Source organism: Agelaius phoeniceus, chromosome 21 (assembly GCF_051311805.1).
Source record: "Agelaius phoeniceus isolate bAgePho1 chromosome 21, bAgePho1.hap1, whole genome shotgun sequence".
Taxonomy (NCBI): Eukaryota; Metazoa; Chordata; class Aves; order Passeriformes; family Icteridae; genus Agelaius; species Agelaius phoeniceus.
This window is the reverse complement of record NC_135285.1, coordinates 10,889,976-10,906,731: the sequence shown is the minus strand read 5'-3', so window position 1 is coordinate 10,906,731 and position 16,756 is coordinate 10,889,976. Positions and strand designations below refer to the sequence as shown.

At 44.8% G+C, this 16,756-nt stretch overlaps 1 protein-coding gene across 4 annotated transcripts; it reads right to left on the bottom strand.

Annotated features, from left to right (window-relative positions):
* Positions 1-373: 373 nt before the first annotated feature.
* Positions 374-16,512, bottom strand: GOLGA1 (golgin A1). Of its 4 annotated transcripts, none has more exons than XM_054646193.2 (23): positions 16,357-16,512; positions 15,697-16,005; positions 14,203-14,293; positions 12,819-12,893; positions 12,233-12,330; positions 11,748-11,780; positions 11,103-11,231; positions 10,677-10,834; positions 10,190-10,301; positions 9,971-10,066; positions 9,626-9,751; positions 8,703-8,798; positions 8,169-8,264; positions 7,759-7,911; positions 7,438-7,533; positions 6,630-6,719; positions 5,727-5,829; positions 5,298-5,455; positions 4,975-5,136; positions 4,428-4,487; positions 3,730-3,894; positions 3,461-3,547; positions 374-2,637 (listed from the first exon to the last, which is right to left on the bottom strand). In XM_054646193.2, the coding sequence occupies exons 2-23, from the start codon at positions 15,829-15,831 to the stop codon at positions 2,557-2,559; spliced, it is 2,400 nt and encodes a 799-aa protein (XP_054502168.2). In that variant the 5' UTR covers positions 15,832-16,005; positions 16,357-16,512; the 3' UTR covers positions 374-2,556. The 4 variants fall into 4 exon arrangements, with proteins under 4 accessions (XP_054502168.2, XP_054502166.2, XP_054502171.2 ...); XM_054646191.2 differs by having other exon boundaries at positions 10,677-10,846; positions 16,357-16,511; XM_054646196.2 differs by lacking the exon at positions 12,819-12,893 and having other exon boundaries at positions 10,677-10,846; positions 16,357-16,511.
* Positions 16,513-16,756: the final 244 nt, after the last annotated feature.

The window sequence follows — 16,756 nt, the reverse complement described above, 5'->3', positions numbered from 1 at the left end:
TATGAGTGTGTCCTCTGCCCAGGCAGGACGCGCTCCTGGATCCATGGCTGTGCCCTGGCCCCTCTGGCAGGGCTCCCTGCCCTTTGGCACCAAGGAGCAGCTGCCTGGGGAGCCCCAGCTCCACCCAGTCCTCACTTCCACCAGCTGCTCAAAGTGCAGCAGCAGCTGGTCCTGGTGGGAGGTGATTTTGGAAGCAGCAGTGGCACAACTCATTGTGACACAACTCCCTCTGAGAGGCCTTGGTGGCACAGCTGGCACACCCATCCTCACCCTGGGCAAAGGTGGGGCTTGGGTCATGGTTTAAAAGTCAATTTAAAATAGTCATAGCATCCCAGGGGAGATAACCAGAACTATAAAAAGAAAGAAATCAAGATTAGGGGTTTGATCCAAAATGTATTGCACCACAAATTTCATAGTGTTTCATCATACAATCCATATTTACAGCATAGAAGGAAAGAAGTCCAATGGTGATAGAAAGGATTATGTATAACCACTGTTCTGAGACAAGGGAAAGTGCATTAGCTTTTTAATACATGTATACACACCAGTCTTGCTCTGATACCTAACGAAAATTCAACACTTAAGAACTAGTTTATGGTAAGTTGATCCTTTATGAGCTTTGGGATCTGAAACTGAAGTTGTTAGTGAATATATAACATAAGATTTTACTTTGTCACTCCGTTCCAGGCTGCCTGTCCTGCTTTCCTTGCTGTTCAGTAACCTTTGAAGCCAGGATCAGCATAAACCCAGCAGACATTCAGCAGGGAGCAGGGGAGTGAGGGAGTCCTGATCCCTGGTCCCACAGAAACAGGGCAAGGCAAAGGGACATTAGAAAGGAAAATATCTCAGAGAATAAAATCTTCCCAGGGTTATTCCACCCTGCTGTATCTCAGTAGAGAAACAGTTGAAATAAATGTACTTTTTGATTGTCTATTTTCACAGCAGAGCAGGGCTGAACCCTCCCATGCTCTGTCCTGTCTGGAAGTGCCATGAATCTGGTTACTAAAGACTGTTTGGACAGTACCAAAAAATTCTGTTGGTTTTCTTGACTTCAGACAAATCCAACCTGTCTCTAAGTGAGGAGCAGCACCTGTGCCCAGTGACAGCTCCTGGGAGTACCTGTGTCTGAGGTGGGGCTGCCTGGGAGACCAGCAGGCTCTGGATCCTCTGGATCAGCACATTCACCTCCTGCTGGAGCTCCACTGGAGAAAGCTTGAATTGCCCTGAATATATTTAACAGAAGAATTGTAAGAGAATTCCCAGAACTGCAGCATGCTCACTGAATTCCATACATGTGCAGATTTTTGGAAACAGGTCTCAGTTTTCAGGAATCACACTTAGTGCTGCTTCCCATTTGGATCCAGATTTTGCAGTGGTGTTAATAACTCTGGGCAAAATTGTGCTTCCAGGGAGGAAGTGCCACCTTGGTCCCCTGTCCTTATTTTATTAAGAAAACAAGCTGCTGGAACCACAACTTGTTCACTAAGAGTTGAATTTTGCCCTCAAACCCCTCATGAGCAGCATTTCTTTTACTGTAATAGTCAGGAGTTAACAGTTAACATATTCATAACAGTTTTTAAGCATCAGTATTTGAAGTACAGAAAACCACAACCAAAGAGGCAGATCCTGGTTATAAGGATTTGTTGCTAGCAGACTTGGAAGAAAAAAAATGAATCAAAATGTTTAGTACCAGCATTCTTCACCCTTTGTAACTAGATTTTTATTTTTTTAAAATAAATGGTATTTTTCAGTGTGGATTTACAATACCTGGAACTCAGCTTCAAAAATTTAAAATGGTTTCCTACCCCTTTTCCCACTGCTAACAACCCATGGAACAGGCTAATGGATTAGTTTTAAAGGCGACTGAGGATTAGGTACTATAATTAAGACCATTTTAAATATTATTTTTCTTTAAGAAAAGTAAAATCAGACAACTCTAAAGTTGTGCTCTCAAATTAAATAATCAACATGCAGCCTTGAGGGCTGCAGGCCAGGATAAATGCACCTTAAATTACACAGTGATATGAAAAAATGCCAACCATTAGTTAATGTCAGTATTAGAAGGCAAGGCAGAGTTCTTTTTTGGTTAAAGCTCCTGCTCCTGTCCTGTGAAAGGCTTTACAAACCATCCCACTCTAAACACTCTTCTGCCAACACATTTTTCATTGCTGGCTTCCCACAGCCAGACAAGCAGCTTTTCTGTGCCCAGAGTCACTGGACTGCAGCACCCTGGAACAGCAGCTGGAATCAGCATCCCAAGAGACTGAGCTGGCAGCCAGAGAGGTGCTCAGAACCCTCTGGTGCCAGGAGCCAGGAGTGCTGAGCACAAGGAGCTGCTCCCAGCACAGACACCGAGCTGCTCCCGACTCCAGCCCAGAGCTGTTCCAGTCTGTAGTGAAAATGTCTCCTTGCACAGTATTAGTTTTGTAAACAGAGCCAGAAGTTCTTGTACAAAATACTGCAATGACAGTGATTAAGACACACCTGGACCAGTGTGTTCAGCATTCTTTTCACAGAAAGAAGTGCCTGGATACTGCCTGCCACCTTCGGGTTCCCTTAAGGCCACAGAGTCCTTGGGCTCGAGATAGACGGGCGGATGCTGCCTTTGGGGGATGGCTTTGACCCAAACCAGGACATCTAGGACACAACAGCACAGCACACATCACACAGGGTCACACCTCCAAGGGGTGAAAGAAACAACATGGTACACAGCCATGTTCTCATCATCTGATGGAAAGAGCTATTTATAACTCAGAATGCTCCAGACTCCAGACTGAACAAGGGGAGGCAGCTTCACACAATCAGATCTGGAAGGAACAGCACCCACTGCCCACAGGTGAAAATGAAGATTATACTTACATATATTCCTTTAAAATAATTTCAAATTAGAACTCTACAGTCATTTAAACACGGTGCCTTTAGTCAGTGTAGCATTAGTGCTCCCTGAACCAGATGGTGAGGAAATCTCTTCATCTGCAGACTGAGCATCCCAACTCCTGGGTGGGCAGGGATGATGCAGGACCTGGAGCTGAGGCAGCACTCACTGCTGAATATTCCCTCAACACCACACAGCCAGGGCCAGGCAGATCTCAGCTCATGGAAAGGAGACACAGATCTTGGTGTCTGAGCCCAGGGTCAAAAGGACAAACCCAGAGTTAGGCTCTACTGTTAAACACTGACTCTGTTTGGGCAAGGAGCTCCCAGCTTTTCCCCTCAGATCAAGTCCACTGGCAAAGCTGTGCTCCAACTCCTCTGAGCACCAGAAAGCTGCTATTTCCCTCACTGAAAGGGACAATTCCTGGCATGCATACGGTCAGCTAACATTTTAATAATAAATTACATTTATTATTCTACCTAACATTTGGAAAAAAGCCACTTTTCCTAATCTCTCAGCATCTAGGAATTTTAATTGTCTCATTAAAGACCACATATAGCCATATGGCACCTAATGGCACCTTACCTTGTACTCCAGAGTTTCTTTGAGCATGTTTTCTTCCTCTTGTGAAAAATTCAGTAACACAGACACAGCTTTAATGAGATGGAATGCCTGAAAGAAACCACAGAGTTGTGTTCCAAACACGTTGCTGTCAGCTATTTTGTTTTATTGCCCCCACTGTACATTTTTTAATTGTAAATTATCGAACTGGCATGAAGTGTCCTAAGGAGGTGACAGGTGGCAATTTCTAGAGAAAGACAGATGTAGAAAGAGAAGGTAAGTGGCACCTTTACCTCAGACTCCCTGCAGGACATGAACTTTAGTACAACATGTTTAAGGTACTCGAAGTTTATCTCCCTGGAGTCGTTCAAGTCAGAGTTGTTGGTGACAGTCACAGAAGCATTAGGCACTTCAGAGTTTGCACGTAGCTCAGGTACCTCACTGTCAGGCCTTATTTTCTACAGAAAAATAAAAAATCCACAGAGGAAAAAGAGAGGTACATTGCAGATGCTGTTAGCTTGACACTGGGAGGGGTCTGGGTTGAGGATATCTAAAGAGGGTTGTACCCACAGGTGGGTACAAACTGGGCATCAACAGCTCCTCATCCTTCATGGGGTCACAGCAGAGAAGGGTCTCCAGCTGTCCCTACACCCCAGGACAGGAGCTGGCTGATGTCAGTGTTCTGTGTACGTTACCCAAACCGGCACAGAATTGGCTCCATGGTGGAAACTGTCCCTTGGTAATTTTCTCCTATCACTAACCTGCTCTGAGCCTTTCAAACATGGGCTTTCTTCAGAGTAATTTTCAGCATCAGAGCAAAACCAACAATTTTAAAACCTCTGTTAATTTTCTTTTAAATAATTTTTTTTTCTTGGAGAGATAAACCATTGCAGAGGATGCAATGGGAGTTAGCAGTCAAGCTTTTGGAATAACAGTGCAAGTACCTGCCAGTAAGTGCCATCTGAAGAGACTGAAAACACACAATCCTTACCAGCTCTTTCTGGAGAGTTTTCTTGAGTTCTGTCATTCTTTGCTGAAGTTGCTTTATCATCTGTAAGCACAGCAAAGGAGAGTTTAACACAGTATTCATTGTCAGGACCCCCAGGTATCTGGAAAAACCCATGATAAACAAATACTGAATGAAATGATAATTAACCAACACTGACAGCTGTGAAGAAGCACCTGAGAGCCTTGCCTTGCCAGCTGCACACAGCAGCAGGCATGTGACAGGACACTTGGGCTGTCAGGTGACAGCACCGTGGAACTGAACCCAGTTCACTCAGAGAGCTCTGCAGCAAAGCTGTGAATAGCATCACTGGGTGCATCTTTCTGCCAAAATGCATCAGGATTCATGCAGCTCTGGCTGCAGTTTTTATTCATGGTTGGGAGATACTTGTGCAATCCAGAGAAAAGCATTTACTCACAACATACTGGATTCAAATGGAACAGGCCTGTCCTTTTAAGGCTGCAGCACAGGCAGCACCAATTACTTGGCTTCCTAATTAAAAGGGGAAAGACTACCAGTTGTTTCTGTTCACCTTGTTTTTCTCAGCAATTTGCTGTTCCAGCTCTCTGTTATCCTTCTGAAGTTGAACAACATCTGCAGCTGCCACCTCTCCATTCTGTTCCACCACAGAGTTTTCTGGAGAAGGCAAATGCTCATTGCTCAAGGCCCTCGTCGATTCCTCCAGTTCTAAAACCTACAAAAATAAACATGGAGAGGTATCATGACATTTGCAGCCCAAGAACAGTCCCCAGGGAGAAAGCCAGGCTTCTTTCTGGTTCTCCAGGCAGGACAGAACTGGGGGGCTCCTGCACACCTCCCTCTTTTCCTGAGAGAATGGATTTGAACTGCACTCACATTTTTCTCATGCTCTCTGGCCAACAGGCACTCCTGTACCTGCAGCTTCAGCTCATCAATTTCTTTTCTTGCTGTTTCCTCTATCTCCACTGCTTGGCTCTGCCTTGCTTCTATGTCCAGCTGTAGCTGATGCACCTGCAGCAAGACAGCTTCATGGTCTGGGAAAGGAGAGACCTGCTTAGTATCAGTGCTGCACATCAGATGGGAGATTCTAATCCATTTGGTCTGCCATGAAGACAGAAAGCCAGGGGAGAAACAGAAAGACAGAAGAGAGACTGTCCAATTGTTAGTGAACAATAAACCATTTTGAAAGTGCTAAAAGATTAAATATGAAAGAGAAATCTAGAAAAATTACAATCTACCAGGCAAGGCCAGAACTAGAGGCTCTACTTGAATTGTTTGGGATGCAGAAGATTCATTTGGTCTAACCTTGACTGAGTTGGTTCAGTTCTTCCTTCTGTTTTAGCAGCAGATCACATTTTTCATCAATCAGCTGGTCTTTCTCCTTTATTAGGGTATTCAGATGTGAAACCTTCAAAGCAGGAAAACAATGAACAGAAGTCATTAAAGATATAAAACAGGAAGAGGTGTTGAAAGTTCCAACATCCTTCAGAGGCCCAGGAGGCATCACCTCCACAATGCTGCCTCAGGAACAAGCACTGAAGTTATTGCTGGAAGAGCTAAACCCCACCTGGCTTCTGTGCCACCATCAGACTGTCACAGCCAGCATGTGGCAGCTGCAAGGCCCCTGAGCAAAACAGGAGATGGCCTTAAACCCCTTCTCCACAGATCTGGCCCAGCAAATACAGATCCACAGCAGTGCCAGAAGAATAAAGAAACCAAAAGATGGGACTAACTCCAGTCAAACACGTTCAGTTGACAGTTCCCACTTTAAGCAAACACAAACTCACATTATCCACTATTTTTTATACAGGAAGAGCAAAACAAGACTTCCTAGAACTGACATTTGGTACTGGATACAAGCTCCTCCCTGTGAGGAAATGTACAATTTTACCACTGCTCTGCTCCAGAGGAACCCAGATGTGACACAGCACTGAAAGGAACTAACCAGAACAAACAGGTTTCTCTCAAAGAAGCTGCCAGATGTAGGAGGCTCCCCATGGCCAGTGCACTGAGACAGGAACACCTCACAGATGACAGGACTCTGAAACAGTCTCAGGTTTACTGAGGCAACAACTGCTGTCTCACATGCTGTGGGTATGATTCTGACCAAGGGTCTTGCATGTTAGGATAAATAAATCCAAACCTAGTCTGCTCTTTGAAAGGTTGGGATGTCTCAAATACATTTTAAAACAGTCATTATTAACCAACCTGCTGTTGTAATTCCTCTCTCTGTTTCCTTGTTTCTTCCAATGCTTTGGCAATTTCCACACTGACAGTTTCTCTGCTGCTCATCTCATTCTGCAAACCAGAATTAATTGAGAGGTTATGTGAGACAATTAAATCAAGTCAGTCTCTCATCTTGAACCCCAAATCCACCAGGACTACAAGTAAAGTGTTCTGACACACTACATTTTCCAAATGAGTTAGGTTTGTTTTACTGACTGCTGCTCTCTGCATATGCAAGAGCAGCACAGAACTGATGTAAGAACCCAAACAAACCCAATGCTTACAAGATCTTTCAGCTTGAAGTCTCTATTACAAAGAAGTAGCTCCTTGCTACAACAGATCTTTATTCCAATTGTGCATCCATGAGTAGCTATGAAAAAAATTTCAACCATCTAAAATCACAGTCAAAATTGGATAAACTGTAAACACTCAACTAATTTAAGTTTTAACTTTTTGGTTTGAACACTCTAAGTGGAATCTGATGTTGAACCATCCTGTATTCACTACTGCTAACAGGATTTCCAAGCTCTTCACATCCCTGACAATATGGGAATGTATTATTTCTGCCTGATTTAGGCAGACCCAAACGTTCTGGTTCAGAAAAGGGTCAGCCCTTTGTAATGCTTCTCCAACACATTTCTGCTGAGTACCAGAGATGATTTACAGCTCCAAGTACCTGCAACCTGAACAGAACAGGCCTCCAAGCACTGAATGTAACCCACAGTGGTGTTCATTGCTCCCCAGCCTCAGCTCTGTCCCAAGACAACGCCAGTTCCCATCCAGCCCTTACCTTTAGCCTGTTCAGTTCAGACTCTTGTTGTTTTAATGAACTCTCACACTCTTCTTTGCTTCCCTTGAGGTTTTCATTTTCCTTTTCCAACTGGCTCTGTAAAATAAAGAGTGTTTAAATACACAGTACAATTATTCTAATGCTTTGTTTAAACAATTAAACACATCTAATGTTTTGCTCATATTTAGTGCCTCAAAGTATGATATCTTCTGTTATAATGCCAGGAATTAATAAGAACATCCAAACAAGCAAGCTCTACAAGCTGTGCTAAAATCATGTTGTGAAGACTCTCCCAACCCACCAGACAGTTTCTGTACTTACAATCCTGTGCTGAGTTGTTGTTTTCTCCAATTCCCAAGCTTTTTCAAGAGCAGCAATCTGAGACTCCAGCCCAGTAACTTTCTCATCATACTGATGTTTTTCACTTAAAATCTGTTGCTGCAGTTGTTTTCTTTCATCCTCTAGATCAGTTTGCTTAAGAGAATAAAGAAAACCACATTAATAGAATGGTATTTTGACATCATTCTGACAAGATCAGACCCCATTCCATGAGACACTCTCAAACTGAGGAACACCATTCCTTTGGCAGCAGTGTCATGTACTCACAGAGCGGAGTTCAGCAGACAAACAGCAAGAAAACAAACATTTGAATAACAGAACAGAGAAGTGATTGTCTCTGGGGATGCTGAAGACTGATCAGTTCTGGTCAGTGAAACATGCAGGAGACTCACCAGCTTCTGGATCTTCAGATCCTGGTCTGCAGCTGTTTCTTTGCTCTTTTTCAGTGTTTCTGTTGCAATCCGTAGTTTCTCTTGCAGTTCTTTATTCTAAAATTACACCATTAATTAAATTCCTTATCCACTGGCATCTATGTTATTTTAAAAGTTTGCATAGTACAGAGTGGCCCAGGAGGGGAAGGTAAACATTAAATCCCTGAAGCCACAGACATAGAGAGGCTGCCTATTTGACACATGCAGGTTTTAGAAATTCTTCACCACAGCACTGCCCCAGCAGTGCTTGCACCTGAGTTATTTGTTTCTTACTACAGGGAGGATCTGCACAAAACCTCTGTCTTGACCTCTAGGCCCTCCTCCACTCATGACGTGGGGAGATGCCCAGAGACACTGATCAGTTATTCTCCTTTCAAGACTAAATGTGATTAAATGTGAGTCTCACCTTGGGCAGGGAGTGCAGTGAGGGGAGGAGGAGTAGGGCACAGAGGATGAAAAGAATGGCAATCTGTGGTGAAATTAGAAACTGCTCACCTGTGTTTCCAGCTGGTTCAGAGCCTGGCTGTGCTGTGTCCTGTCTGTCAGTGCCTGCTGCCTGCTCTCCTCCAGCCTCTGCTCAAGAGCAGCTTTCTGAAGGTTACATTGAGGTGAAGAACATGAGCAAGGATGGACAAAGACATAAGTTGGGGGAGTAATAAAAATTTTCCTTCTTATTTCACTTATAAGGTCAAACTAAAATGGGACACAATGTTTTAATACCCCTAGGTAACTTTAAACTGCCTTGAGTTTACTAAGCCAAATCCTTTTGTCACAGCAACACAGGGGTGATGTGACTGTAGGCACCCTGACCAGGGAAAAGCAAACATCCCCAAGACCCATCTGGGGAAACATTGCTCCAGGCTGATTCTGAGCAGGAGCATCAGTGCTTGAGAAAGAGATCAAGAAGCAATGAGAGAAAGGGGATTAACCACAGCTAAGTTTCTGTTTCCAGCTGTTGTTCAGCACTTCTGAGGCTGAGGCTTTCAGCATGCAAAATTCTGTTTGCACACCTATGTGCAAACAGTTCCCCTCCCTGCCCCTGGCCTTTCCAAAGAACAAGGAAAAGCACTCACTGTGCTTGTGAGGATTAATTAGAAAAACTCCCAAATTGTCCCACCTCCTGTGGGGATGGCAGAAAGCTGCTCTCTTCCTTCTAAGCAGTCAGATGCAGTGCCCAAACAGACAATGCAGAAAGGCCAGCACAGACATCTGTGCAGGACCTACACAAACAGGCTCAGTGCAGCCACCCACATGTTCTGCCCAGCACAGTGTGCCAAAACACACTGCCAGGACAAACGTGGCTGTGTGACATCAGCAGCTTTCTTTGCATGGGTGAGATGTAATGTAAGACCTAAAAAACCCAAACCAAACAACTCACTAATACTGTACCTCTAAGCAGCCTTTAACTGTGCAATTACCTCTTTGAGCAGCTCCTGCACATGTTCATCTCCTGAGAGATTCCTTTCTAGCTTTTTTTCCAGGGAAGACACCTTTTCCTGCAGCTGTTCAGTATGTCTATCTCTCTCAGCAAGTTCAAAAGTCATCTGTGAGAATGAGAAATCACAGAATCTTTTTTGTAATGAAGCTTTCAGCTGATCTGTTGCGGTTTGACTTTTGGAAATACCAACAGAAAGGAAAGTCCTATTTAAAAAGATAATTTAATCCTGGAACACTTTCTGGACACCAAACTTCCAACTACACAAAGCTGTACATTACCCAAATGTGCATACCAGGAGCAGCACATGCATCTGAAAGCACCTCACCTTTTCCTTCTCCTGCTCATATTCCACCTTCAGAGATTCATGCTCCACTTGTAACATTTCCAGTCTCTTCTCACAACCAGAACCAGCCACTCGAGCCTAAACATTTTGAGAAATTACTTACTTTGAAACTTAAATTTCCAACACCACATAGCTGATATCTAATCTAACTTCTGCAGACATGGAGCTCTTTGAATCAAATCTCACTTGGCTCAAACTTACATTTTGCAAGTCTACAGAAAGCTGCTGAATGACAGTTTGTAGCTCCTGTTCTCTTAACTCCAGAGCAGTGATCTTATTTTCTGCATTTGTCTCAGCTGTCATTAGTTCATCTCTTCACAGAAAGAGAATAAAAACAAGTGACATAGCATTCCAGAAAAATAATCTTTGGCAGATAATTCTGCTGCTTATGAAAATGGACATCAACAAAATTTTCTTGTGCTAAAACCAGCCACCATCAATCACTGCTTGATTATACATTTTCAAAACAAAGTGACAGTTAGCATTCCAACTATGAAAAAAGGAAATAATTTACAAAAAGAGTATTACTATCATTGGCTTGGCATTTACATCCCCATGGCCATAGCAGAGGCAAAAATTCAGTCAACTCCCTACATATATAAACTCTTCCAAAGAGACAGACGTGAGCATGAAGTAAAAATACAGGGGAAACACATCCACTGCTCCCGTGGAAGCCTCAGCTCCATACCTGTGAGCCTGCAGCTGCAGGAACTGCTGCTGCAAGTCCTGGAGGTCCCTGCTCAGCCCCGAGGCCTCGGCCCTGGCCTCCTGCAGCTCCGCTCCCGCCCGGCTCAGCTCCTGCGCTCGCGCCTCCAGCTCCTGCTCCGCCCTGCTCAGACACTCTTCCTTTTTCAAAAGCTGAACATTAGAAGATCATCTTTGGCATTACAGATGACCAGTAACACCGATAAACCTTTTCACTGAAACCTGCCTGTTTCACTAATTTGTGAAGATAACAGACTATGTAATATTGTGTTCAGTACCTACTGTTGGGATTTTGACACTAACCAAATCTGTGTACAAGCACAAAGGCTGAAAAAATGTATGCTGGGCTACCACTAACTTAATATCCTAGTAAAAAATTTAGGAAATAAAAAGTTGAAAATATTCTTACCATGTGTTTAACTTTGGCAATTTCCTGCTGCTGAAAGCCCTCCAGTTCATCGATTTCATCTCGTTTTTGGAAAAGGTTCAAACTCTGCTCCCTCATTTCTTGTAACTGTGTTTGAAGCATTTTTTTTTCCTGATAAATGAACAGAACCAAAGGATATCTGTATGCTCATGTCAAGTTAATGGGAGTTCAGGTAAACTCTGAGAAAGAAATCTTGTCTTGCAGCCATACAGTTCCTGATGGTGCTCCTTACAGAACTAGAAATCCTTTCAGATTCATGTCACAGTGAAAATTACCAAACTCAACAAAAAAAAAAAGAAATCTGAATTCATCACAATGCCACCAATGACTATCTAAGCTGAACTCTTAAAAATGGACAATGTTCCACCTTACAGAAGGACAACTTTCCCATCACAACCCATCGTTCTTCACTTCCCCGCTGAAAAACAAAACCAGAAAGACTTCCCCAAGCATTTGGGCTGGTAACAAAAAGCAAATGATTGGCCTCTCCCACTGAACAAAGACCAAATAATAAAAAGGGCTGAACAGAGTCGAGTTCTGATAGAGTTGGAAGTGTGCAGGATGGTGTTTGCAAATACACACAGAGCTACACTACCCCCCCTGAGAAAAACATCCAAGGTTAATTACCTTTTCAACTTGAGTGAGTTTTTCCATCCACTCCTGAACAAGAAAGAAAGAAAGGAGAAAAAAAGATATCAAAATCTATTTGCAGACTTTCAAGGACAGCAATTATGGTTAAAAAAAAATAAATCAGCAGCAGTACAGTAACAGCCAGTGCTTGAATAAAGGCTGAGGAATCATTCATGCTACCTGAATACATAAGTCTTATGCAAGTAAAATAAATGTGACAACAGGCCTACTGCCATTGAATCTTATCCAAGCACAAGCTTAACCTTTCATTAGGAATTTCTGTGGGCTCTTGTTAAAACCAGTCGGAACAGTCTGAGCAGTGACAAGTCCTGCACCATTCCTGGCACTGAGCTCAGCACTCCCTCCTTCCCTCAGCACTGGCACACTCACACACAGGGCTGAACAATTATTTTAATTAATAGTAGCACCTGCTTAAAATATCAGGGTCATGAGAGTCTAAAGTCCTGCTCAAGCTCTCTTACCTTGTCCTTTTTTTCCAAGGCCAAAGCCATTCCTTCAGCCATCTTGGCTCGACTGGCCTGATGAGCTTCATTCTGCTCCTGAAACTTCCTCATGGAGGCTATCAACAGAGAACCACCAGCTATATTAAAAACTCATCTTTTAAAATTACTTCTCACTTTCCTGTAAGTTATTTATAACTTTAAAGAGTTTCTTCTGCAAGTAATTAGCCCCGTCTTGACTGTAGCACTAGCGCTGTGCTACTCATTCCCTCACGCTGCTTGCAGGCTGGCAAAGGGCCAAAGCTAACAGCAGACAGGGATACTGCTCCTTGCTGGATTAGAACAAAGCTGCAGGTTTCCAAGAGGTCATTCCTGCATGTGAGCCCCAAATTTGGCAGAAGGAGTATAATAACAACTTCATTCAACACACTGCTGCTGCTTTTTATGCTGTAAATAAGGTAACAACTTGTGTTCTAATTGTTCACACTACAGAGGTGCACACTTTGAAAGGAAATCATTAGCACATCTGTACACCAAACCTCTTTCCTTCCAACCACAGCAATTTTCAACTGAACTGAACAAAAAGGAAAAAAAGAAAAATACGTACAATCCTGATGCTTTTCTAATGCATTTTCAAGCTTCTCTTTTATCTTCTGCAGATTTCGGATCTGATCAGCATAATCTTGTGTGAGGAGGGAGGAGAACAGACCAGGAATGGACAGACATTGGGGAAGGACGTTTTTAGGGTAACACAAAAATTTAAAAAAAAGGAAAAAAAAAAGAAGAGAAAAAAGGATGAGTGGCAAATGACAATGATTTTCTCAATCAGAAAATCATTCCTGCTGAGGAAAACTTGGGTGACAACAACAATGATCACAAGCAAATAGCTCTGTACTGTCCACAGGGTTGGCACAAACAGAAGGGCCTGTCCCAGGGGTGTCAGTCACACAGACAAGAGCAGAACCAGAGAATGAACAACTGTCTCTCCCTTTTCACTTCAATCCAGAACACTGACACATTTCACTCTGCTCAGGAAAGGTGTCTGGCACTGCAGGGTGCAGGGAAGGGTTAATTCATGGCCATTGCATCCATCTGCTCATTGCTGCAGTCCCACAGCACTGCCCTCACCCTCGCTCAGCAGAACTGACCCGGAGGGAATATAAACCAAACTAAGTGTACGCACACCCTGGAGAGGGTCCTGTACGATGGAGAAGAGGATTTACTCACTGGCTGCCTGCCTGCATGAGACTCCTGATACCCAGAGCCCCCCTCTCTTGTGTTAAGCCCCAGCCAGCACTTTTAAGTTTACCTTGTGCAAGCAGATGAGCACTTGGGCCTTTTGAATTCCATGTGAAACAATTTCTGAAGCCTATATTTTCTTGAACTGACCAGAAGCCTGATAAGTCTCCAGAAGAAATCAAAATAATCCTTATCTGGCTGTAACCTTCCCTAATTTTCCAAGGCCTCCCATGAGCTTTGGGAAGCAGCAGTGTAACACAGTTCAGCCCAGTCCCTGGTCCCTTCCCTACAACAGGGATGGGGAGCAGTGCCAGCCTTCACTACAGCTTTACAGAACAAGGAATTAGAAAGAAAAACCCTCAGGATTGTTTTATGTTGAATTCTTTGTTTCTTCTTCATTCCCAAGCCCACTTCTTTAAGGATGGCACTGTGTTACTGTCAGAAAGCTCAAACCCTATCAGAAACAAACCATACACACAAGTGGGGACAGATGCTGTTTGAAACATGGGACAGAAAGCTATCCCAGCTGTTCCAAGCAATCACATAAATGTATTGTTGAAATCAGCAAAGACCCAGTTGCCTTCATAAAAAATTAATGATGCTGGATGCTCCCCTCTTGTCAATCAACAGGGCTGCTACAAATCAATTTTCAAAAGACCCCAACCCCATGGATTTTTAATAAATTAAACCATGTAAATTCAAAGGAAAACATTTCCTAAAATAACAAGTTTTATATGTATCAGGGCACATACCAGATAGCTTCACCTCCAGTTTTCTAATTTGTTCATTTCTTCTCAACAACTGGGATGAAAGATCCTCTCTGGAGCTGCTTCCATCAGAAGCCTAGGGAGAAAAGCAACACTCTGTAACTTACAAAATTCAGAAGAAGTAATCCTGCCATACATTAGGAATGGGATAATAACCACTCTCCTGCCTAGGAACAGCTCTTGTTTTTCCCATAGAGGGGAAAATTGTACTAGCACAGCAGAATGTGTTAGAAATGCTGAAGGAGAAAACCAGCAAGGCTCAATAGTGCCAGGCTGCCTGCTCCCCAGAGCACACAGCTTGGGAAGGGGCTGGGGCTGGGACCTGTTTGTCCAAACTGTCACTGAGGAGATGGGGGAATGGAATCACTGAGGGGGAGGAAATCAGGCTCCACAGCACAGGCACCAGGAAAGGTCAAAGAGGGAGTCCTGAAAATCAAAGTCATTAAAAGAGAAGCAGTAATGCTTTTCAGGTGGGATAAACTCACTGATGCCCTGATGCAGCAATTTGTCCACACAAAATCTGCTGCATAACTGACTTATGGTGGGTTTTGCTCCATAAAAGTCAACAGCAAGAGCAGTTAAACGAGTATTGATAAAACGAGTAACTCTTGGGGGTTTTCTGAAGACCACTCAAATTCGTTACTTGTTTTGCCATTTCATTATTTCATTATTTTGTTTTGCCAATTCATTATTTGTTTGCCATTATTTGTTTTCTGTTCTACAAACTTGCAAGACGGCAAACGGAATTTCTACATGAGAATTTCCTAAGTGCTGAAGAAAAAAAAATTCAGAAAAACACAAGACTAATATATTTCCACAATAAAATGCATCTAAACATTAAGAGCTCCAACTCTCTGCTTGACACAACTGAAATTTCAGCTGAGCTTCAAAAAAAATTATTTAAAGCCCAACTGTGTAAACAAGTTCTTCACTCTGCAGACACCAAACAGGGACTTGCTGCTGGCTATGCAGTGGGTCCTGCTGGCTCCAGAGTGGGGTGACACTGCCTTAATCCAGGCTTTCAGAAATGTGACAGCCAGCCATGCAGGGCAGAGGTGCCAGAGCATTCCAGGGTCTCACTTAACCCATGCGCTCCTGGAACTTCACCACTTGTTTAAACAATGTTTTATCGTGGAAGAGAGGAACTACAATGGTTTTGACTGCAACAACACTGCACACGTTTTCAGCAGAGACATATACAATGTCTCAGGTAGGAAGAGTACTTGGAAGCCCAGAGGTAAAATGAAAACTGTTTACATGGGAATGGAAGCCTCCTGGCAACTACTATGCTTAACAAACGTTTTCTCTTCAATATTTAATTTCACTCAAGCTAATGATGCATTTATGCATTAGGAGATACACTTACAAAGACACCGGAGCACGTTTTCAAATCACACCCTAGACTTTAAATGGTTGTCTGCAAAACCGTAATGAAAATACTGTCAGAGAAAGGAGATTTGAAAGCAAGGTGTAACTCACAAAGTCGTCTCCGGAGTCTGCTCCCACAGACGTGATCGATTCCTTGCTGACAGACCTGGGCATGCGGGCATTTCCTCCGGGCCTGGGAGCCACCGCTGCCTCCTCCGCGATCTTCTTCTTCAATTTGGCAAACATTTTACTGCTCTACAGCCCTGAAATATCCAGCTCCTTCAGAAAGCCACGACCGCCAACGTTTAATACGCTGACACTCTTGTCTAAAGCTTCCAAAGGCTGAGACTGAATTCTGAGCCTCATGCACTGGTTTACTGCATCTCCAGCGCCACTGAAGCCCTCAAGGCCTGGCAGTACCTGCAAATCAAACAGAAATGGGTTCCACACTAAAAAATCCAACCGGCATGAATCATTTAAAGGTAACAGAAAGCCTTTTAACATCGCATCTGTTACAGCACGTTAAAAAATCGGGTCTCCCGGAGCAGAATCCGTTAAAGCCCCAAACCAACGGCCCCAAACGGCGGCGGGGCCGGGGCCCGGGGAGCGGGCGGGTCCCCTCAGCCCAGCCCAGCCCGGCCCGGCCCGGCCCGGCCCGGCCCGCGGAGGCTGCTCTGCTCCGAGGCACCGAGGGCCTGTCACCGCCGCTCTCCCGCAGCCCCGGCCCGGCTGCCCCCTCTTCTCCCGGTCCTCCGTCCCCTCGCTCCTCACCGCCCATGCCCGGCCGGGCCTCGCCGGTCCCGCGGCCGCCACCGCTTCCCCGGACACCGCCGACCCGGAAGCGCCGCGCGGGGCGGAAGCGGCGCCGGTCCCGCTCCGCCTCCGGTCCCGCTCCGCCTCCGGTCCCGCTCCGCCCCCGGTCCCGCTCCGCCTCCGGTTCCGCTCCGCCTCCGGTCCCGCTCCGCCCCCGGCCCCGCTCCGCCCCGGCCCCGCTCCGCCTCCGGCCCCGCTCCGCTCCCAGCCCGGCTCCGCCCGCCGACCGAGCTCCTCCCTCAGCGCCGCTCCGCCCTCAGCCCGAGCCCCGCCCCCTGACCGAGCTCCGCCCCGCTCCTCTCCCGGCCCGGCTCGTCCCGTCCCTCTGTCCCGCTCTTCCTGCCCCTCTCCCGGCCCA

Coding starts and splice junctions, on each gene's coding strand:
- GOLGA1 (XM_054646191.2), bottom strand. CDS start 15,831: ATGTTTGCCAAATTGAAGAAGAAGATCGCGGAGGAGGCAGCGGTGGCT. Junction 10,847..11,102: donor TTGCCAAAGTTAAACACATG/GTAAGAATATTT, acceptor TCTAATGTTCAG/CTTTTGAAAAAGGAAGAGTG. Junction 9,752..9,970: donor ATGAGCAGGAGAAGGAAAAG/GTGAGGTGCTTT, acceptor TCATTCTCACAG/ATGACTTTTGAACTTGCTGA.